This window comes from Anthonomus grandis, chromosome 1 (assembly GCF_022605725.1).
Source record: "Anthonomus grandis grandis chromosome 1, icAntGran1.3, whole genome shotgun sequence".
In the NCBI taxonomy this organism is placed as follows: Eukaryota; Metazoa; Arthropoda; class Insecta; order Coleoptera; family Curculionidae; genus Anthonomus; species Anthonomus grandis.
The window spans coordinates 25,698,453-25,722,447 of NC_065546.1; the positions used below are offsets into that span (position 1 = coordinate 25,698,453).

The 23,995-nt window shown below is 32.5% G+C and overlaps 1 protein-coding gene and 1 long non-coding RNA gene across 5 annotated transcripts in view; one reads left to right on the plus strand and one right to left on the minus strand.

The window, feature by feature from the left end:
* Window positions 1-10,656: 10,656 nt before the first annotated feature.
* LOC126743623 (uncharacterized) lies at window positions 10,657-23,987 on the minus strand. 3 transcript variants are annotated; one of them, XR_007662937.1, is made up of 4 exons: window positions 23,815-23,987; window positions 23,640-23,760; window positions 10,899-11,295; window positions 10,657-10,838 (listed from the first exon to the last, which is right to left on the minus strand). It is a non-coding gene; the product is annotated as an uncharacterized LOC126743623 (long non-coding RNA). The 3 variants fall into 3 exon arrangements; XR_007662936.1 differs by adding an exon at window positions 12,232-12,417 and having other exon boundaries at window positions 10,899-11,267; window positions 23,640-23,987; XR_007662935.1 differs by having other exon boundaries at window positions 23,640-23,987.
* The window catches only part of LOC126743580 (exostosin-2), a 174,985-nt gene continuing 165,026 nt past the window's right edge, over window positions 14,037-23,995 (plus strand). The window contains exon 1 of one of the 2 annotated variants that reach the window (XM_050450748.1): window positions 14,037-14,684. In XM_050450748.1, coding sequence (XP_050306705.1) covers window positions 14,149-14,684 — 536 coding nt within the window. In that variant the 5' untranslated portion in view covers window positions 14,037-14,148. The remainder of the gene's footprint in view (window positions 14,685-23,995) is intronic. The other variant, XM_050450739.1, reaches the window with a different exon arrangement.

Consider the following 23,995-nt stretch of genomic DNA (forward strand, 5'->3'; position numbering starts at 1 on the left):
GATTAGACCGTATATAAGCTATGATTAGACCTTTCTGGAAAATATTGACTATTGTCTCCTGGAAGAGAGTGACAACTTGAATGGAAGACTCGGACCTCTTTTGAACGGGCTGGCTGTAGTATCGACGGCTTTTTTAGACCTGATGGTTTTATTTCATACCTTTACTTGGCTTGATTTGGATCTTGTATTTATACCCAGAAATACTATATACTTTCTTTGTGTTTGTTGTAAAAAATAAATAATGTAAAATTATTATGGTATTTTAATTGGTTACAATAACCCGATTTAATTAGTTTAAATAGAGAGTTTTGCAACCTCTCTTAAATCTCAAATCAACTAAGATATTTAATATTAATATTAAAAAAGTGTTATCCAAAGCCTTTGGGAGTAAGCATATACATAAGCAAAATATTATATATAGGGTGGCATAATTGTTTACATCACTCCTCCCGCTTAAGTCGAAAACAACAGGGATCGTGTTTTGTTTCTCGAGGTACCAGGGGTAGCATCTTTTTCTTTAGCTTCTTCTTTGTCTTGAAGTTCTAGTTCCTCTTTAATAGACCTTTTCCTCTTGATAAGTGTGTAGATAGTGAAGAATATATAGTATATTGGCTAGTATGGTTCCAAGAGTTATACTAAAGCTCCAGGCTGCAGGGTGAATTCTTTCTTCTTCTTCTTCTTCTTCTTCTGGAACGGTTTTCAGGATATTGTAATGTTCTGTTTACGATCTGATGTGGTTGAAGTCGATTGAATCCAGTTGGATTGTTTCCTCTGGCAGCTGCATTTCTAAGTCGTTGAATGTTACATCCGGTAGATGAAAAGGGTTGATTCTCAGAATATTCTCTTGATTCCAGAATTGTGATCCTAGCAGACTTATGCCGTATTTAAATTATATTTCTATTAAACTAGGTGTATTAATGAAGAAAATTTGTTTGTTTTGGTACATTTGTTGTGCTTTTATTTTGGTGCTAGCAGGAATAGCTAGAACGTATTGCTGATTTATGGGATGGATAATAGGGGCAGTGACGTTAACCTTAAGCAGCTTAGATTTTCTGCTTTTCTTATAGTCAATGTAATATTTCTGAATTTGTATAATTTAATGGAAGTTAATGGCGCGCTTGTTGGAATTTATGTTATCTTTAATCCATGAGTACAATTTTTTCTTTACAGTATAATATTATTTGTTTTTAAATTGTTCCGGCAACATATTTAATAATTTAAGAGCTATATATGTTAGACATTTTCGTGTTACACTGAAATAGGGGGATGGATATAATTAGATGTTGATTTGTATTTGCTCTAGTATTAACGTTATGACTAATAAAATTTTTAAAAAGTTACTACAAATTGAGAATCTAAGTACATTTTTAATATAAAGTTGGATAACAGTAAATATTCCAGATTGTTCAAATAAAAGGTTGGACTGTTTCCCAGTCTGGATTTAAATAAAATAACTTTTAAAAAAAATTTCTGTACAATATTAATATTCTTTAAAGTTTTATTGTAGGCAGCACCCCAACATATTATACCATAGCTTAGGCATGATTCAGCTAGTGCTTTGTACACATTTATTATTATTTTTTTACTGAGTATATTACGTAAATTTATATATTAGTTTTTTTAAATTGTTTTGAATATAATCAATATGATGTTGCCATTTTAAATAATTGTCAAAATAAACACCTAGTAGTAGTATTTAATTTTGTTTGTTGATTTGATGCTGCCAGACCAAGTACAGTCAATATTCATTTTACAATCTGAAGTATGAATCCTAAGAACATGCTAGCTTGGTAATCCCACTATACTCATTGAAAAACACATAAAGTTAGTTTTTTTGACATTTACTCTAATTAGTTAACATCCATCCATGTTTAAACACAACACATTGCACTTTCAGCCTTTAAAAAAGCTTCATACTGTGATTATGACAAGACCATATTAGCTTTTAAAAAACTGTATAGCCGTTTTTTTTATAAATTTCTCAATTACTTTGCAGATAGGACTAGTGAGTGCAATGGGTCTGTAATTACCCGATTCTGTCCTCTCTCCACCTTTATGCAAGGGAACAATTACCGCTTTTTTAACTATAGTAGGAAAAACGCCACTGGAAAATATCAAATTCACAATATATACCAAGGGCAAAATCAAAAATTCTAGATTTGATTTCACAAACTGATTGGAAACACCAAAGTCATCTGGAGAAGATTTTACTTTCAAAGTTGCAACAGCATTAACAATTTCATTTTTGGCGACAGGGGACAAAAATATGGACGGAAATTCCCTTTGTTGCTCCCGGATCACATTACTAGGCTTATGAATCTTATTAGCTAGCTTAGAACCAAAAAGAACTAAAATACATATTAAGTTCATTAGCTACCTCTTTCTGGTCAGTGATTTCTTGATTATTAGTATTTTTAATACAAGGAATATTAGATTATATCTTACATTCATTGGTAGCTAATTTGATTATATCCCAGGTTTTCCTCAAATCACCCCCAGCACTTTCTAATTGTTGCTTATAGTAGTTAGCCTTGGTACTAAGTTTAGTTAGCATATTTCTATAACTTTTTTAACTAATACGAAAATTTTCATCTAAAGGATTTCGAATGCATAATTTATGAAGCTCATTTCTTTTTCTAATAGAAATTAGCAGGCCCAGAGTGATCCAGGGTTTAAAGCGAATTTTTTTATTTGAACTTAATTTTACATTTGTTACTGCAAGTATGTGTTTTTTTAAGGTATTCATAAATATTTCAGAGGCGGTATCCGGAACTCGACATAATACAATTTCATCCCATTTCTGAGATTGTATTGAGTTTTTAAGCTGTTCATAGTTAATTTCATTAAAAGATCTAATAGTATTTGTTTCGATGATGGATGCGTTGTTTAACTCATTTTGTAAGTTAATATTAAATATTAAAAAATGATGGTCGGAAACCGAGCTGGTTAGTATAATCAAATTATTTTCAAACCTTGTTTTCCTTCTCATGAAGATATGGTCTATACATGTCTTACTATATATATATCAACCTTAGTAGGCCTATCAACTTTAGAGATATAACTAAAGCTATTAAGACAACTTACATATTCATTAACAATAGAAGACTAAATATTCAATAAATTTATGTTAATGTCTCCCACAAGAAGCTTAATATCACAAGAAGCGTAATTACCCTGACCTAAAAGACCCACCAAAGAAAGAATATAATCTTCTTCTTTAAGTGAAGGGGATCTATAATGGGAGATAGCCCCTATGCTTGTTTTATTTTTAGTAAGTGTGACTCTTAAGAACTTTTGATTGTTAATTTCAATTATTTTACTCATTTTTATTAATGAACTTTTACAATAAATTAAACTACCATCACATTTATTAATTTTGCTCTCATTATAAAATAAATCATAGTCATTAATACGAAAATTTAAAGGATCATGAAGGACATTGGTCTCAGATAAAACAATAACATCGAAATTGCTTTCCAGTGATTCAAGAAAAAGAATAAGGTTATCGAAATTTTTATTTAGACTCCCAATATTAACATGCAATAAATTAAAATTTTGGACTGTTCTTTTAAACAGACTATGTTATCTAGCACATACTTTAATACTACCGTTATTGCTATTATAGTCATCTAATAGTGAGTTAAGGTTCATAATATTAAGAAGTAAGATTACTTTCTATACTACCACCTGATATATTTAATATATCTACCCAACCTAAGCATCTTGCCTTATCTTTTCAACATCCTCCATGCACTTAATCCTTACAACCGGATCGTTATCCCTCTTCCTCGCAAATATTTTTCCCTCCTTGACCCATATAAATTGGTAGCCATATTCAGTAAGAGATCTAGCTGTTAAAAATAGTTCTCTTGTTTCCTTGGGTAAATCATCATTTAGGTAAATAAGGTGCGATCCTGTTATATTACATTTGTTGCTAACTATTTTTCCAATTTGCTTTCTTTTCTGCATGACTTGGCCCTTTTCCTTAGCTGATCTAAATGTAGCCAATATTGGCGTATTTTCTTTATTCGGAGCCAGGATTTTAAATTTTACATCCTTCAATTTTAGTTCCGGATTATTGTATTTTAGTACATTTTCTGCCTTCGTTTCAACTTCCCTTGGGGTTCTTTTTATTTAATCCAGACTACTTTTTATTCCCAATATGGCTATATTGTTAGCTCTATTTTCAATGGCCTTGCTTATGAATTCTCCTTTAAGTCTATGTAGCTCTCTTCTTATGTCCTCGTTATCCTTTTTTAGTGCTAGAATTTCCTTGCTAAACATTATATTTTTTTCTTTTTGCGCTTCTTATTCTTCAGCATAAAACTTTAAGTTCCTTAAATCATTTATACAATCGAGAAAACCATCCTTGCCATCATCCTTGGATTCACGAGTATCAGTCCTGGTAAGGTCCATTGATCTTCTTACTTCTTGTTGTGTTGAGACTTTACATTCATTACAATAAAAATGATTATTCAATTTATGTATGACTTCTAATTCTAGACTTGTAAGTCCTGTACACCCATCATACAACCAATTCTTGCATTTTGTGCATTGCACTGATGACTGAGTTTGGTTACATTGTTATTACATGCATCGCATTTAATGATCTTTTGTTTTAAAGGCACGATATTGTTTATTTGTATGATGAGTAATTAGAACTTGATAGTTGTAGGTATTTAAACAATTTTCTGTTATAGGTGTATTTAATATTGGGTCATCTATTGCTGAGTGGATAGTATCTGCATTTTGTGGACGTTGGTCATGAGGCGGTAATATTTGTATATCGGAAAGAATTTTAATTTTATTCGATTTTGATTCTAGATTTAAGGCAGGGTTAAATAGATCTGGTAATTGATCTAAATCATCTAAAGTTGTGTTTTCATTTGCAATGTATTGATCGATTTCTTCAGTGATGTCTCCAGAACTTCCAAGTATAGAATCATTTTCTATCATGTTAATCTCTATTCTGGGATCCTTTTTTGTATTGGACTTCATAATCGAATTCTTCTAATTTTAATCTCCATCGTACCATTCTGGAGTTTGGCTCTTTTAGGTTGAAGAGGTATTGCGGGGATTTGTGGTCTGTAACAATTATGAATTTCCTGCCAAATAGGTAAGGTCTGAAATGTTTCGCAGCCCATACTATGGCTAAAAGTTCCTTTTCTATCGTCGAATAATTACATTCAGCTTAGTTTCAGTTTCTAGATGCGTATGCAATTGGAAGATGTTGTCCTATTTATTTCTACTATTACTATTATATTTCCTTGACTTAATAAGGCTGCTATTGCTATATTTGAGGCATCTTGTGGTTAAAATGAAGGGTTTTCTAAAGTCTGGGTATTGTAGTATAGGACCAATACATTACAATTTTTACATGTTTCAAAGGCTTGTATGTATTCAGGGGTGTGTTTTATTACTGCTCCCTTTCTTAGGCATTTCGTGAATGCTCTTGTTAATTTTGCGAATCCATTTATAAACTGCCTATAGTAACCTAAGAGTCCTAGGAATGATTTTATTTCCTTTGGTGTTCTCGGGATTGGGAATTTTTGAATCACCTCTATTTTTCTAGGATTTGGCTTACCCCCGTCTTTCGTTATCACGTATCCCAGGAATTCAACTTCTGTTCTTAGGAATTCAGATTTATCAAGTTGAATTTTCAATTTTGCCGTTCTTAATCTTTGGAAAACATGGTGCAGGTTTTTTATGTGTTCTTCTAGGTTTGCTAAAAAGACAATAATGTCATCCATGTAGACTAAAAAGATTTTTGCTTGAATATCCTTCAGTACATTATCCATGATTCTCTGAAAGGTGGCTGGTACGGTTTTTAATCCGAATGGCATTCTTACGTATAATGCCCATTTTCCACTGTGAACGCTGTTTTCTCAATAGAGTTTGATGCCATTTTTATTTGGTGGAATCCTGATGATAAATCGATGTTGGAAAAGTACGTACACCTTCCTAATTTGTCTAATATATAATTGATGTTTGGCAGAGGGTATCTGTCATCAATTGTTTTAGAATTAACTCCTCTTTAGTCATTGACAATTCGCCATTTTTGCTTTTCACTTGCGTCAGGTTTTTTACTTACTATCCATATTGGAATACTCCATGGACTTTGGCTGGGTCTTATAATTTCATCTTTCAGCATTTTATTGATTTGTTTTTGAACTTCTTCCTTGTGTATGAAAGGATATCTGTATAATTTTGAGTATATCGGGGTTTCATCGTGTGTTTTGATTTCGTGTTTGATTTTGTTCGTAAATGATAGTTTTCAGTTTCTTCATGAAAAATGTCTGAGAATTCTCTGATTAATTTAAAAACTTTTGACTTTTCCTCTTAATTAAGATGGTCATGTCTTATAAATTGGGTAATATTGAGATTCTTGTTAGATGTAGTGTAATTATTGTGGGATATTTCTGGGTGTGAATTAATTAAATTGTCTAGGTCAGTGTTACTCAAACTTTTTTCGTGACGGAACCCTTTTAAAAAACTAAATTTTTAACAGAACCCTAAAATCTAAACTAAAAGCAAAAGCAGTTATATGTGAATTGATTATTAATAATCATACAAAAAAAAGATAGGTACAGTAAGTAGTGAGTTAGTAAGAAAATTATAACACTAAGTTCATTTAATGCGAGCCATGTAAAATGTTCATGCCAGAAGAACATTCAAAGCTTCTGTGGCAAGTTGTGGATATTCATCACGAACCCTGCACCAAAAATCATTTAGTGAAATTGTTTTGAATAATGATTCCCTGCTTGTATCCGATGTCATTTCTAGAAATATTCATAGATCTGAGGGTTTTGAATCCATGAGTTTATTTTCAGTTTTGTATGTCTGCTAAAAATGCTAGTCTAAATCACCAGCTTTTATCGGACAAACGGTCTTTTAAATTAAAAGGAACGTCTGTAAGAAAAGCTTCTAATTCTGTTCTTAGTTCAAAAAGCCTTGTCAGAGTTTTACCCCGAGACAACCATCTCACTTCAGTATATAGCAATAGTGTTTTATGATCGCTACCATAATCTTCACGTAATATTGAGAACAATCGGAATTGTAGTGGACGTGACTTAAGAAAATTAATTATTTTTACTGACTCATCAAGAACCAATTTTAGATTTGGTAGCACTTTCTTAACCGCGAGTGATTGTTTATGCAGGATGCATTGGTTGGAACTAAAATTTGGTGCTTTCATTTTTATTCGTGATATTGCTCCTACTGTTCTACCTGTCATTGCCTTGGCTCCATCGGTACAAATATCAATGCAATCATTCCAATCGAGTTGGTTTTCTTCAAAAAATATGTTAATCGTGTTAAAAATTTCTTCTCCGGTTGTGTAAGTAGGCAGCGATGAGCACATAAGCAAGTCTTCTTCGAGTGAATGTTTATATAAATATCGCACAATTACTAGCAAGATGGCCAGTCCAGCAACATCAGTCGACTAATCTATTTGCAAGACGAATTTGTTATTTTGAAGTCGTGAATCCAGTTCTTGTTTTATGTTTGCTGCGATATCCCCAATTTGGCGCGTAACTGTATCGTTCGAAAGCGGCACTGAAGAAAGATGCTTTACAGACTTCGTCGAGCATACATTTTGTTATATCTACCACACATGGTTTTGTTAGCGGTAACTAACCAAATACGATGCCTCCGTGGCCTTTTCATTCACAGTCTGAGTCGCATACATCATAGTTTTTTGGCTTCTTAATAATTGTACTTTTTTACATAGTAAAAATTCTTTACTTCACACGTTTGCTGCACAACATATAAAGGGGTGAGCCGTTGGAATCGACAAATCCGAGATTAATGAATGATTTGTCATACTTTCGTTTTTTCACCTTCAGCGTGTCATTAGATGTTTTACTACTTGAACTTGAAACCATAAAACTAGATCTTGACGCCGTCATATCACCTTGATTTGAATTTGACGCATCATCCAAGCTAACCACATTTTTTGCAACACCTTTAAGCCAGCGCTCCATTCTTCTTTAACACTAATTTGATTTGGTCAATTTTATCACAAATAGTATCTCTTGACGCACGAAATACAAGATTTTACAACCACTACGAACAACAACAAGACAAGCGACCATAAAATACTAAGCGCGGTGTAAGTAAATTTTGCGGTACGTTGCTTGATTAATAAATTCTCCGCACCAAACAATCTTCCTTTATATTATACCAGCAACCATCGATCATCTCAAATTCCTCAGAAACTTCGGAGAGCCAGACGATTTTCTTCAAAGTACGCGTCGACGCACGAGCACGAGAAACAGCGCGACGAACCGAGATAATTCGATTGCTTATAGTCCGGGGGCAAATGGTGACGTACGAGTAACGCTGTAAAATTTCGATGTAATAGGTCGGGCATTTACTTAATAATACATATATTAAGTAAATGCCCGACATTTACCCGATAATTTTCGTATACAGATATGATCATTCTAACTTCGCCTATAGGAATTATATATCGCGGTAGGTCTGGCAACGTTGTGACAACTTACTCGAAGCAGCGGACCCCGCCGAAGCCCGAAACCGAAACCTTTTAGTATTCTTAAGGCGTTCAAGTGGGGGTGCACTGCTCTGTGGCAAATTAAAAAAAAAATTTGTTTCGTTTGAGTCTTTGCTGCTGCCTGTCCTAACAGCAAAAAGTAAACTAAAAACCAACTGCAATAATGTTGTAAACATAAATTACCTAAATAATGGACAGGATATTTAAAAAATAATTCAAAATAAAGCAAAAAATTAAGTTAATTTGATAATATTAAATTAAAATTATCTTATGTCAGGTTCAAAAAGGTCACCCTGTTTAGCAGTGCAGTACGTCAATCGATCATAAAACGACCTTCTCGTGTTCGACAACATTTCAATGGAGATACTATTAAATGCTTGCCTAACTTTAAGACAAAGCTCTTCTAAATAAGTAGCCCGTTCATTTTCGTGCCTATAAATTTGTTTATATATTAGGTATGTTTAGGTATCCACAAAGAAAAAAATCATTGGGGGCTAAATCGGGGCTTCTGGCGGGCCATTTAATAGTACCGTTTCCACTGATTGTTCGATCAGGAAAAGACGTTTCGAGAAATTGACGTACCACTATTACCACTAATGCGTTATGAGCGGGACAACCATCTTGTTGAAACCAAACTTGTTCTAAATTGATATTGAGCTGTCGAATAGCAGGAAGAGCTTCATCCCTCAAAAGCTTAAGGTATTTGTTGGCATTAAGGTTTCCATCGATAAAACAAGGGCCTATAATTGAATCACCTAAAATGCCAGCCCATACATTAACTTTTTGAGGGTATTGTGTACGTGTTGGTATGCTTATGTGCTTATTTTCCCTGGAATAACCCACTGTAATGGACGGATTTTGTTTACCACAAATAGAGAAAGAGGACTCATCTGAAAATAAAATGTTGCTAATAAACATTTCGTCCCGATTTGCCATTTCCAATACTTCATGGCAAAATTCCATCCGTCTCTCATGGTCCTGTGGGAAAATTTTGCAAGCACCCAAAGGTCTCAAACCTATGGATAATTGGAAAAGTTGTGCTGCGTACGGGAATGGGCCGATTTTCGAACGTGAATGCAATTCTGCCTGATATTTCATCGACAGAACTGCCGGCATAATACTACTTAATAATTTGCTTTTTTCCTCAAGAGAACACATTTTAACAAGAAAATAGCAAGCGTTTTTAAATTTAATCTTTGCTGATTAAGCAGGAAGCTAGGAATAAAAATAACGTTAAACGTTTAAAATGCAATCTCATATTGGTGGTGCAGTGTGGTGGGGATAAGAATTGTCTCGTTTTTCGATGAACGAGCGGAGAGCCGGGCGGCAGAAATATCAGTGTTGCCAAACGTATTAATTTGTAGCGTATTGGAAACGGCATGTATTGTGCCCTCTGTCTGTCTCATGCGGACTCCTTATGTCCTCTCTCACTTACGCTCATAGACTATTTCCTATAGGCGAGGTTTGAATGATTATATCTGTATGTACCAGTAACACCTATAACTAGGCGTTTCGTTTTGGTTGTTTATTTTTATCTTAAGCCGCGTTGACACGGGTCAAGTGAACTGATCATGCCAAATGAATTCATATGACATGATGATATAAAGAGGTTTACATTTTTCATTTGCTTTGAAGTTATTTCAGTTGAATAAAAATGGCGTCTAGAACAGAAATGAATCGCATTGTTTTGGAAACTGTGGTAGTTATAGCAAATTAATTAAAAAAATCAATCCAGAATAAAAAAAAATTGACGAAAAAGAAGAGTTTGGTGTAGGGAATGGATTAAACGACGAAGTCTTCTAGGGCCATCCGTTAAATTAATTCAAGAATTAGTAGATGAAGAACCATAGGATTATGAAAATTTGTTAAGAATGAATATACAGCAATTCAATTTTTTGTTGGAGAAGATTAGATCAAATTTAATAAAAATGGATACTGTTATGCGTGAAGCAATTTCACCCAAAATAAAATTAGAAACAACCCTGCGTTATTTAGCCACAGGCGACTCTTTTAAAAGTTTAGAATTTTTTTACCGAATTCCCAAAAGTACAATTTCTCGGTTTATTCCTGAAACTCTAGAAGCAATTTATGAAGCTTTGGAAGAATTTATTGAGGTAAGTTAAAAATATAAAAAGATGTTGTTTTCCATTTCATAACTTTATTGACACATTTTACAAATCAGTATATCGGAAAATAGAAATCACAGCTTGTGACAAAATGTCACTAGAATGCCTAGGTTTTTCAATAAACGTTATATCACTATCCTCTTCTGAATATACCTCAACTTCAGTCTGGTTACTTGGTGGTGGTGAATTTATATCTACTACTAAAAAATTTATTCATATTAATAAACAACATTAGATATTAATCTTAATTATAAACTTACAACTCTCTTCCGGATAAGGAATTGAAAAAGTGTTGTGGAGACTCTTTTTGCATTTGATGTCTTCTATTCTTGACTTTGATAAAATGTTGTTAATCTGATTTTGAACATCAATAGCTCTTTCTAGGTCCATCGATCGTAGCTGCGAGGCTATGTATATTCCATAAATTTCAAATTCATCCTCCTGTAATGCGTCTGCACTAGTTTTGCATATATTTTCTAATTTTTCTACAGCTGTAGTAGCAGGATCACTTTTCTGAATTATTTTTTTACGCTTAGGTGTTTGGGTAACCCTCGGGATAACCTCAATTATTTCAGAATTGGCTTGGGTTGTCCTAGCTGGTGAATGTTCCGACGTACTGGGTAAATCTTCTGAAACACCATCATTTGATTGGCTTGCCTTAAAAAAATTAATTCTATTAATTATTTACAAAATTAATGATGGTCTTTTTGTAAACGTATTCGTAGCACATTTTGTAGATACTTTTAAAAAATATGTATTAATATTTCGTAATTAGATCTTTTTTTTGTAGGTTCCCAATACCGAAGCCCACTGGAAGAATATACAAGAAGGATTCGCAACAAAATGGAACTTTCCGATGTGTATTGAGGCCCTAGATGGAAAACATATTTTATTAAGAAACCCAATTCATGCAGGATCAGACTTCTATAATTATAAAGGAACTTACAGCATTGCATTATTGGCATTGGTGGAAGCATATTATTGCTTTATATATGTTAATATAGGAGCCCAAGGAAGAGCTTCAGATGCAAGTATTTCTACTCAAAGTACATTATATCAAAAATTAGAAAATTCACAGTTAAACATTCCTTCAGAAGGAGTTATTGTCGCAGATGATGCTTTTCCCTTAAAATCTTATTTTATGAATCTTATCTTATCTATTCCAGAAAAAATTTATCATTGGAACAAAAAATTTTTAATTACCGGTTAAGCCGAGCAAGACGTATTTCAGAAAATGCCTTTGGGCTACTGGTAGCAAAATTTAGAATATTTGACGTTGATTGTAAAAACAACAACAGTCTTGCATAACTAGTTTCGGAAAACTTCTCCCTCTACTTACATTAGCCAAGGAGTAGTAGATGTGGAGGACTTGGATAGGGAACAGGTTATACCCGGATCATGGAGAGCTTTTCCAACAGCAACAATTCCACTAGGCCGGCAAGGCACTAATAATTATGCAGAACGTGCTTCAAAGATTCGCGACAGTTATGCTAATTATTTTAGTACTACTGGTTCAGTGCCATGGCAGATGAATATGATTGTATGATAATCCTGATTATATTTTTCAAGCTGATTCATTTGACTTTTACTTACCAAATTATCATGCGTTTCACGTAAAACAACTGTATTTCGTAGAAAACCATCAGCAATTTTGAACCATCCACAAGTAGGTGTATATAGGTCGTCAGTTGATGCTCCACTCTTCATAGATGAGTTAATTTTTCCTTACTTCGACAGAGTATGTTGTTCGAATTGTTTTAATTCGTATTTTTACCTCGGCTATGGTCATAATAATACCATTTTCACGCATTTCGGTGATAATATTTATAATTGCAGAGTTATAGAGATTATAGAATTTGATCGTGTGGTAGTCATTGTATTAGATAATTCGGAATATTCAATGATTGTTTCTAAATGCAATGTTGTAATTTAGGAGTTCTGAAAAATTCTTCAGCTAATGTGTTAACGTTTGGTTCACTCATAGATTAAAATATTTTAAAAATAATGTTATTAATTAAATAACATAAACTCAATTCTAAAATTAATTATACTACTAAATGATTTGAATCTTTCTTCCTTTACGATAAAGAGAGAGTACATTCCAATGAAATTTGCTCAAAAGAATGTTCAGTTTGGTAAAAATAAATTCAAAATAAGTTTTTCAAATATATGTATCAATAAAATTCTTAAATTAACAATAACTTTAAACTAAATTTCCACTCGCTCAATCCAAAGTAAGAGAAAGGGTTTGAAGGAAATAATTGGCACCTATCTTTTTCCAATCAGTTAGATCTCCGCGTTGCTAAGGTGCTGGGGACGTGCTGCCAAATGGTGTTTCCACTGATCTCTCGTCTCAGAGCGATTCTGATAAGGTTTGATCTCAACTTCCATGTTGGTAATTAGGACTGCAGAGTTAAAACTCACGTTTTTACGATTGATCGTCTCGATGACATGCAAATCTCAGCCGAAAACTGCCCTGATCCTACCGACTGCGCCATTTATGTTTCCTATCATGTTAATGATGTTTTAAAAAACTTTTATTTTGACAAGCCGCGATACAGTGTACTCGAAGTAAGAACGAAGAACAATATTTTAATATTACAATTGCATTAATAGATCAAATCTGCAAATAAGGCATGAAATATGATAATACAATAGTAAGCATATACATAAGCAAAATAATATATATATAGGGTGGCATAATTGTGTAAATAACTAATTCTTTGGGAGTTTTGGATGTTACAGCCTTTAATTAATTTTTTTTTTGTACATCTAACAATTCAATAATTTTTTACCAACAAACTTTCATTTGTATAGCTTTGAAATTATCCAAAATCAGTTTATATATTTATTATTAATAACCTAAAAAAGTTTCATTCGAATCCTTTGGGAGTTCTGGAAGTTACAGCCTTTAATTTTTTTTGTACATCTATCAATTCAATAATTTTTATTAAAAAACTTTCGTTTGTAGATGTTTGCAACCATCTAAAATCAATTTAAATATTTATTATCTTTCATAGAAAAAAAAAATTATCCAAATTCTTTGGGAATTTTGGGAGATACGTACATGAGTCTTTATAATTTTTTTAACATTTAACTTTTTAATTAATTTTCACAACAAAACCTTAGTTTGTAGTGATTTGAGACTACTGCAAGTTGATGTAGTTATTCATTGTTAATATCTGAACCATAGATAAACAGTTTATAGGGGTTAATTGATCTGAACAAAAAATTATGAAAATTCCTTGGGAATTTCAGGAGATACGTACATTATATTGATTAAATAACAGGAACCGCGGACTATAAATTGGTTGCTGGCAACCGACATATACTGCGTTCTCGAATTTCGTCGCTGGACATCTATCGGACGCTAGCTTCATACACATGCGTTTTCGACCTTGATGCTGCCGAGATGTCAGATGCTAGGTTCATATTTTTGGGTAATTGGGTCTATTAAGTTAGTTATGTTTGTGTGTTTGTTGCCAGTTAAGCTTGCTACTAAAACTGACAATGTTAGATAATAATATTGCTCTTAACACATACAGCTCTTCCAATTCACCTTTTTCATCACACAAGAAATACAGGAACTTTTTCTTGGTTGTACTTTTAGTTTCAGGGCTTATTGTTTTATGTTTGCCATTCATCAATCTGTCATCAAATAATGGGGAAAATTTTCATAGACTTAATTTGAATGACTTAAACGACCCTCGAATGGTACAATTGAGATCCCTTGCTTATGGCACAAGAGCAAAAAACTCAAAATGCACATATTGGGACTGTTTTAACGTCTATCTTTGTGGGTGTACTGGCCATGAAAGGATTGCAGTTTATGTGTATCCTTTGAAGCAGTATTTTACTGAAAATGGAAAACCAGTTACCACCAAGATATCAAAGGAGTTTTATGATATTGTGAAGAGCATTGTAGAGTCAAAATATTATACATCAAATCCACATGAAGCCTGTCTTTTTATTCCATTTATAGACACTTTGAATGAGGATATTTTGGATGGCAATTTGACGTCAAGGCTTTTAAACCAACTTCCCAGGTAATTTATTTATCAAGTTTTATTAATACCGTTTCTGCCAAAGATCTTGGGTGCCAAATCTATATATTAACTTAAAATCACAAGATGAAAAGAAAATGTTAGCATTTCTCCTACTCACCCCTTACTAACTAGAGTAGTGAAATAAATTGAATGTAGAGAACATTGAGACATACAGTATTAGTAATTTCTCCTTGACTCCAATCACAAGAATGGGATTGAGAAAAAAGATAAAGCATTGTTGTTTTAGTTTTGACTTGCATATGATTTTTTGTTGAATGTTAATGCATGGATAATTTGGTACCCAAGAAAGAAATTCCCATTTAGCACAATAATTTCAATTATTTTCATATATTATATTATTCTACATTTCCTTTTTTTATTTATTTATTACAAAGTCCTAACCTACATGAATATCATATAACAAAGAAGACTACATGAATTGAATAGATATAAACTCCTGGACAAAATTATAGCACCACTTGATTTTTAGAGATTTTTTTTAAATAAAGATAAAAAAAATTAATTATAAGCATTGACAACTATGCATTGGTTATTAACAAAAAAAAATATATTCTTTTTAGATAGATTTAAGTAACTAAATTCAATACAAGGAAAAAACATCAATTTTCACTAACTTCAATTATAATACAAAAATAAAACAATAAACTCAAGAAAAACAAGAATGAATTCTTAATATTGTGTATTGCCACCTCTAGCTGTAATAACCTCTTGAAGTCTTCGCATCATTCCTCCTATTAAATTTTAAAAACTTGCAAAATATTTCCCAAGAGCAGCATGTTTCATGATAGGGCATAAACATAGTTTTTGTCCAGTTCTGCTTTTTGTATGAGAAAAGATATATAACTGTTTTAACTGACATATGTATATACACATATATACTTATATTCCATGTGTTAAAAAAGTATATATGGAGGCCTCACAACAGTAGTAGAGACCAAAGTTACCTTTTTTTAAATGGAATGGTATATTTTTTATGCATTTTCAGATTCTACACAAACCTTTAACACAACTTCATGTAACATATACTTTACCTACCTTCAACAGTTTAAAACATACAATAGTTTAAAAAACTATTATGCAAAATTTATTATAAATAAAACATGCAAATATTAACACATTAAAAAGAAATGATTCAAAAAAAAATTATTTAAATAATATATCTATTTAATTGAATATTGAAAATGGCTCCTTTGAACGATTTGACAATGTGCAAATTGTAGCAAAAAAACATTTGCTTTTTCAAAAGCCACTTTCTTAGATATTACCAAATAGGGAGTTACCAATTCACGTTTTGTGGTACTTCTGTCTTGTAATGCATTAATATTTTCCAGATTTGTCTCATAGACTTATAAAGTATTTAAACTTAAAAAGATGTTGCCCCTCTTCACCCTAGGTCTGTTGTAGCTTACTCCTAAGGGTTTATACTTCCCCAATGAAGTCTGCCCTGTTTAAGAGTTCAATACTTTGACTAGGTAAGGCATTGTCAAAGATGGTATATATATTAGTCATAATAAAAGATTAAGAAATATGAAAATGTGTTCAAATTCACATTCAATATATTATGGGCAAAATAGATAATAGCATATACTCAAGTTAAAATAAATATATAGGGCAAAACATTAGTTACATATTAAAATGAGAGATTTAAAACCACACATTAGGCTTTAAAAAACTTAAAACTATCACTTAACAATATAAAACACAATTATTAAATGCACTGATGAATTCTGTGGCATCATAAAAAGCTCTCTTGAGCAGAATTTTTTTTACTTCAAGCTTAAATTTATTAATTGAGAGGACCTTAAGATCTTGAGGAAGAATATTAAAGAATTTAATTCCAAGTCAACAATCTGGCCCACTCTGACACCTTACCAGCCGGCGATAGGGCAGGACAATGAGTTTTCTCTGTCTTGGTCACATAGCTGTGACCCGCACAATGCAATTTGTATTGGCGACCTGCACAATGCAATCTGTATTGGCCCTCATTTGACTTAACATGCAAGAGAGAATCCAATATATGTTGGGATGGGAATGTTAATATTTTTAGATCGATAAATGCTTCTCTGCAGTCATCCCTGTATTCTAGCCCAGCCAGGATCTACACTGCTGCAACCCAAACACTCCCAGAATGAGTGGCATGACCCCCAAGACAGTAGAGCATAGGACATTACTGAGTGAAAAAGGGTATGATATGCAGTCTTTAGGGCATCAAGTGATAAGCACTCTGAAAGAGTAAGGAGGGCAAATAATGTGCTTCTTAATCTGCCTGACACTTTATCAATATGGCAATCCCATGTAGGAGTAGGGTTGATATGAACTCCCAGGCACTTAATACACTCCAAGGACCCATCAACATTCCCCAAATCCCCGAGAGCAACTCAGTTTTTTTGTCATTGAGTAATAGTCCATTCATACAAAACTAGGCCTCCGCACTCGCCTGTGCAGCCTCCAACCTCTCCATAGCTTGTTCCTTTGAATCAGTGGACAGACATTTGGTTGTGTCATCTGCAAAGAGGGTACAGCTTTCTCCTAAGGTGTTTGAAGGCAGGTCATTTATCTATAAAAGGAAGAGAATTGGGCCCAATATTAAACCTTGCAGAACTCCCATATCTATGACCCTCTCAGACGACGATGACACCCCAACTCTGACTATCTGCACTATATACACTATTAGATAAATAGGAAGGCAATAGTTCTATGCTGCCTTTTGAGAATTTATAATGTTCAAGTTTTATAAGGAGAAGCCAAAACAGGCGAATGCCTTGGACAGGTCACAAAACAGGACTGCACTATACTGTAAATTCTTAAAAGAAGCTGAAATTTTTGAGATAAGATGTAGAATACCCAAAACAGTGCTCCTGCCCCTGCGGAACCCAAACTGACTCTCCAATGAGCTGTGATTGTCCTCAAGGAAAGTTACCATTTTCAATGCCATGGCCTTCTCAACAAACTTTGAAATCACTGGTAACAAGGAGATTGGTCTATAGTTTCAAACATCCTGCCAGTCTCCCTTTTTATATATGGGTATGACAATAGCCCTCTTTAGACATTCAGGAAAAACCCCTGAAAACCATTGAAACATTGTTTAATCAATTTTGTAAGTGGCACAAGAAATAAGTTTTTTATTGTTTTTATTAATTGTACACTTAAACCAAACCTTTGCTAGATTTATTTTTAGTATTATTTATTATGTCCCTAATCTCTTTAAAAGTTACATTTGTGAAGAAGAGTTCAGTATTTGGAGAAGTGAAATGTTCAAAATTGCCTAATAAATTTTCATTATGTGTTGGTATGCTTTTTATAAGTTGTATTGCTATGTTACTAAAATATTCATTGAAAAGTTCTGGAGAAATATTTATGTAACTGTTTTCAGGTGCTTTCTTTGTTTTGGTGTTAATTATTTTCCAAAGATCTTTTTAGGGATTTTTTGAGCAGTGTATTATACTATCATAAGAGTTCTTTTTAGTTCAGTTAATCAAATCACTGTAAAGTTTTTTATAGGATTGATTTTTAAAGTTTTTTATTTTATAAAGGTTAATGTCAGCAGGTCTCCCATATTGCCTACTTATCTTCCACAACAATTGCAAATGTTCCCTCATATTTCTCAACTCATCATTAAACCAGTCAATACATTCCACATTATTCCTGGACTTATATCTCTGTTCAGGAAAAGCTTTCATATATGTAGTTTCTTATATATAAATAAAATTACTAAATTTTTGAGTGGTGCTCAATTTATAGTTATTTATGAATTAAAAAGATTCATGTTCTATCATATTGTAGAATTTTAGTAGACCCATTTGAGTAATTGGCCTAAGAGTTTTATGTTCTATGTTAAATGAAATCTTAGACATAATAATTTTAAAATTGTTGCATATTGAAATTTGTTGCATTTTATGATCTGAGATCTTTATATCTATTTTTTTTGTTTTCAAGTTACTAGGAGAAAAATTAATAAATATATTATCAGTGCACGCACTCACCCTTGTTGGCCCAAAAATGGTCTTTTAAAACCAAATTCACCAAACAGATCACAAAGATTGTAAGTGTCACTGTTTGATACCCCAAAGTGCACATTAAAGTCCCCAGCAATGATTACTTGTTGACTTTTATTGACTTAAACATGATACATAGATACTACATACTTCAACTCATTTCTCGATGTTAAAATCAACAATAAAATCAGGACTTTTACAGATAAGACTATTTTTTTACAAAAATTAACACACCTCCACCTTTAAAACTTTTCCGACGAATTGACTGACACAATTAAAATTTTCTATCCACTTACTGGAATTTAACTCCTCATCAAGTAGCCAATGTTCCTATAAACATATTATGTTTATTATTATCTGATAGAAATGCTTCCAATTGTCCACATTTCCCTCTAAGAGATCTGATGTTAAGATCCATTATATTCACATGCTCCCCTATAGAGAATTTTGTCTCTTGCTGTGAGGTTTGTTGGTGCCTTTTCAAAATATACATAAAATAGGACACTGAAACAATGGAACAGGCTAAAAGCTATAAACAGAACAAAAATTTTAAATAAATGTATACCTCATCTTACACACATAAAATTTAAAAAAATCAGTTCTGAACTTGCTTTTTATACTTTTTTAGTGAAGTAATGCTTTTTAATTGACGCGGTAAATGTTTGTATATTTTCATAAATTAGTTTAATGCCAACCATTCTCATTCCATAAGAACCAGATGAAATTATAAGAATTGCAATTTGAGATTTAAAGTTCAATTCAGAGTCAACAATGACTTCAAGAAATTTGGTTTCAGGTCAACATTCAATTGAAACATTATGTAGGGGGAAAGATCCAGGTCATACATGAAGTACTTAATAAACATTGACAAGTTAAGCAGGAGGAAATTAGAGTCATACCAAAATTTGAGCATTTGAAGATCTGCCAGAGTAGCTAATTTTAAACTCAAATAGTCAATCAAAATTTCTGCTGTAGTTACATCACCACAATTTAAGCCAGAATAAAGACGTACTAGGAATTGTAATATGGCATCATTGACATGATGATATCCTTGAAAACCAAACTGCTGAGGGCTTAACACAAGATTGGACTTTAAAAATGATATTCTATTTTTGACAAGCTTTTCCATAATTTTGGAGGGACTAGATAAAAATGATATGGGCCTATAATTTGAAGGCTTGTAACATTAAATATCTCCTTTTATTTAGTGATTTCACTATAAATCGATTGCCTGCTTACTTCAGGCAATTCAGACAATTCATCTATTCATTATTAGAGCTGTTTTTTTTCACCTAAAATAGTCTGTTTTATTTCAGTTGAGCTTGAAAGAATAAAGTAGAAGGCATGTCACTGTTTTATTTGTTCACAAAAAAATCACAGGATGAGTAGAACATCAGCCGTTCTTCGTTATGTCTCTACCTAAAGAAGGCTAATTTGGGAAGTATAATTTGTTAACGGCATACAATGTTTTCTTTCTCAAACTATGGTTAGAGTGATTTTTAGTTTGAATGTCATAATAATAATAATAATAATATATTCAGCAGATAATACATTCATACATTATAACATTACAAAATAACAACTGCTTAACCGCTAACAATACCCAATGCACAATGGTATTTTAAAAATACTGTGTGTGCATTTCCTGTCTATCGAAATTAATTTATTAAAATAAAAACAATTTTTAAGAAAATAATATATAAACAAAAGTGATTCAAAAAATAAAATAGAATTAAATGAAATTAGGGGAAAGAAAGGGAAAAAACTGGAAGAAAAATAAACAGTACTATGTGTATCATACTAACCAAGTGACGTTATCATCTAATATCCAGTCGTGGATTCTACTTTTAATTTTGTTACAGGGTTTATTTCTGAGTTCTATGGGAAGTTGATTATAGATTTTTGCTGAGGTATATGTTAAAGTTTTTTGACATTTTGTTTTTGTGGTCTTTGGGATAGTTACATTCTTATTTAAAGCTTGTCTAGTGTTCTGATTGTGAGATATGAAATGCAAGTAGTGTGGACTCTTACACAGAAGCCTAACCACTGCTTTCAAGTAACTTTGATTTACTTGCAACAATATAGCTTCTCTAAATAAAATATCTGAGGATCTAGAATATCCTCTTAAGGAGAAATATACTCAACATGGATGGCTTTAGATTCCATGTTGCCCATAACGACATGGTGCACTTTTGATTTTCATCCAAAATAACACCTAAATATTCAACCTTGGTCTGCCTTTTTATTTTCTGGGTGCAAGAACGTTTAGTTATGCCACAGTCGTTTTCGTGTAATGTGATGTGCTAGATGTTCTTGAATATACAGACAAGCATAAAAAGCTTGACTTTTCTGAGTTTAGTGTTAAATAATTTAAACCAAGCCAAGTTTTGATTTTTTTCATGGAAGACTCCGCAACAGTCTTTAGATCCTTCCAAGACTTTTCCTTTATCATTATTGCGGTATCATCTGCAAAACACACCATGCCGACATTAGGTAACAACTGCAACAACTCATTAACATATATTGAGAACAATACCGTTCCAAGGACAGTTCCCTGTGGCACACCATATTCTACCAACCTAGGAAAACTGACACATCCATTTATTTTGCTTTATTTTTTTTTTTGGTTAATGTTAAACTTTCAAACAGGTTTTAAGGGATCCCTCGAATGCCAATATTTTCCAGTTTTTTTTAGCAGAATATCATGTGTCACAGTGTCAAACGCTTTGCTGAGGTCCAGAAATATTGCCATGCACCTCTCGTCACAGTCGAAACACTTTCCTATCTGTTCTGTAATACAATTGACCCCATCTTCTGTACTTTTATTTTGTTTAAATCCAAATTGAAATTGTGACAAAAAATATTTTTTTTCTAAAAACTCATTCAAGTCTAATAAACTAAGTCTCAATCAAGTCTAAGTGTCATGCATTTCTCTATGATTTTTGAAAGATTACTAGTTAAAGCCATGGGTCTATAATTACTAATAATTTTTTTATCTCCCGATTGCAACGGGGTTACAGTGGCATGTTAAAAATAGCATGGAAAAAATACCAGTCTCAAATACTAAATTTACAAGATGTAGATTTGGTTTAATAGGGTGTTTATGATACTTTTTCAAAAATAGTGCAGGTATCTCGTCATCCCCGGATGCTGCATTAGTCTTAAGAGTGCTTATTAATTGAATTAATTCATCTTGCGTTATAGGTTTAAGATACATAGAGTTTCCACTTGGATGATTTTTTGGGTTTAAGCTGGCCTGTCTTGGATTTTAAATTTTACCCGCCATCCCATGCTTTTTTAACTTCATGATTTCATTCTCACATTATCATAAATAATCAACCAACTTATTTTTGTTTGATAAATGTTACAAGAGATACAGAAGTAAATATTTATTGACATTGAAAATTTTCTTCAAGCACGTTAATAAACTTAAATATAATTGATTTGATAGTATCATGTAATCTCAATCTCCCTCCGGCCAGCTTTGGGAAAGGAGGTTACCGTTGCCATATCCAAGAATAGCATGGCATAGACATAATGATAGTTATAATGCTAAAACATACAAATTACATAACATAAGAAATTTGACCTATCAGAAACGACTATTTTTAAGGGGTCATACTTCGTGTTTTCAACAGCCATTTTAAGCTGAAATTCTGTCTGTTTTTAGTTTGGATATCGTTTTGAATTGGCGTTTTTTTTTGTTGATTTATTCTGTTTCCTGGGTGTTGATTTGTTATTTATTTTGTTAACTTTGTTATATCAATCACAACAGTTTTTCTCATCTCATGATCTACAAAAACCAGATTTGATTGGCTACGCATAGCATGGCTCCATAAGTTTTTCATTCTTATTGAAATGCTTTTATAAAAGCAATATGGTCATCGCTGTCTGGCCTGTAATTCGTCAAAGGCTCTTATGCGTCTATGCTATGCACTATGCAAATTTATTTCTGAAAGTCTGAGGCCCCCAGCCAAGTTCACAGGCTACAGGAAATGGACCTGATTTTATTTTTCTCAGTAAAAAGATTATGTTATTTGTCTTCTCTTGGTTCAGCACAAGACCATTGTTCCTAAAGCAACACTCAACGTTCATCAGTGGATCGCACGCCCTATCAACACTTTTCCAGAATTTTAGATAGAATTGGAAATAAAAATAAGGGGCAAAAATTAGACACGTTATTTTCATCTCCCTTTTTGAATACAGGAATCACCACTACTCCAGATATTTGGAAAAGAGTCCATTTGTTCCCTAATACTTTCTATCTATTGACTGTAAGTAATTAAGTAGTGAGAAGTAATAAGTGAAACTAACAATTCAGTAAGGTTAAACACCAGTCCAAAAACCAGAAAGTCCAAAACAATCTCTGCTATTTTTATTCTTTATCCTAGTAAAAATGTCCTGTATTTCTATAAAATGAACTATAAATGAATATAAAAAGAATTCTTCAATGTAAAAATTATGATCTAGGAGAATTTACTAGGCAAAATGGGTGTAACTGTAATATTGGTGTTATTATTTTTGAGTAAGTTGGGAACAACATTCCCCAAAAACGCATTAAATTTATCTGGGCTAAAATTTGGTGTACTGGCATTCTAAATAAGGCTTTCATTATAAATTGCACTTAGCAGTAAGGATAGCTTTTCATACTGTTTCTTAGATATTTTTTTTACATTAATGTTCGCAATTGTTGGATTCTTTTTTGCCATATTAGAAACGAAAAACAGCTGCTCCCTCATATTTCTCAATTCATTATTACACCCACTTTGTTTAGTTTTGGTACTATTAAGAGAATCTAAAAATGTTTTTTTAGGAAACGAATTTTCAAATGCATCCCCTAATATATTAATTAATTGATTGGCAACATTTACATTCAAACTTTCATCAGAAATAAAGTCCCAAGATACATTCTCTAGAGAGTGAAAAAAGTTGTTCTTACCAAAATGTGTTATGGGCTGGAAACTTCTATTTTGATGGTGACCTATTTTGATACCTGGTATATCAATTTGTTGAGCCAAGTGATCCAAGAGTTTAATGTCAATGACACACTTTGCAGTCTTCTATCGAAAAATTAATAAAAATGTTGTCTATGCAATTACTATTTAGACACGCACCCAAAAGCTCCACTATTTTATTTAATTAAAGTGGTATTTTTTAATACAAAAACTTGAATTTTTAGTGGTCGGTATCACAGGTATTGCGCTCACCAGTACATACATCTTAAAAGCTAATTTAGTGTAATAATTAGCGTCTTTTTTACCTTAATTAAATGACGTTTGCGTTACATATAAATTC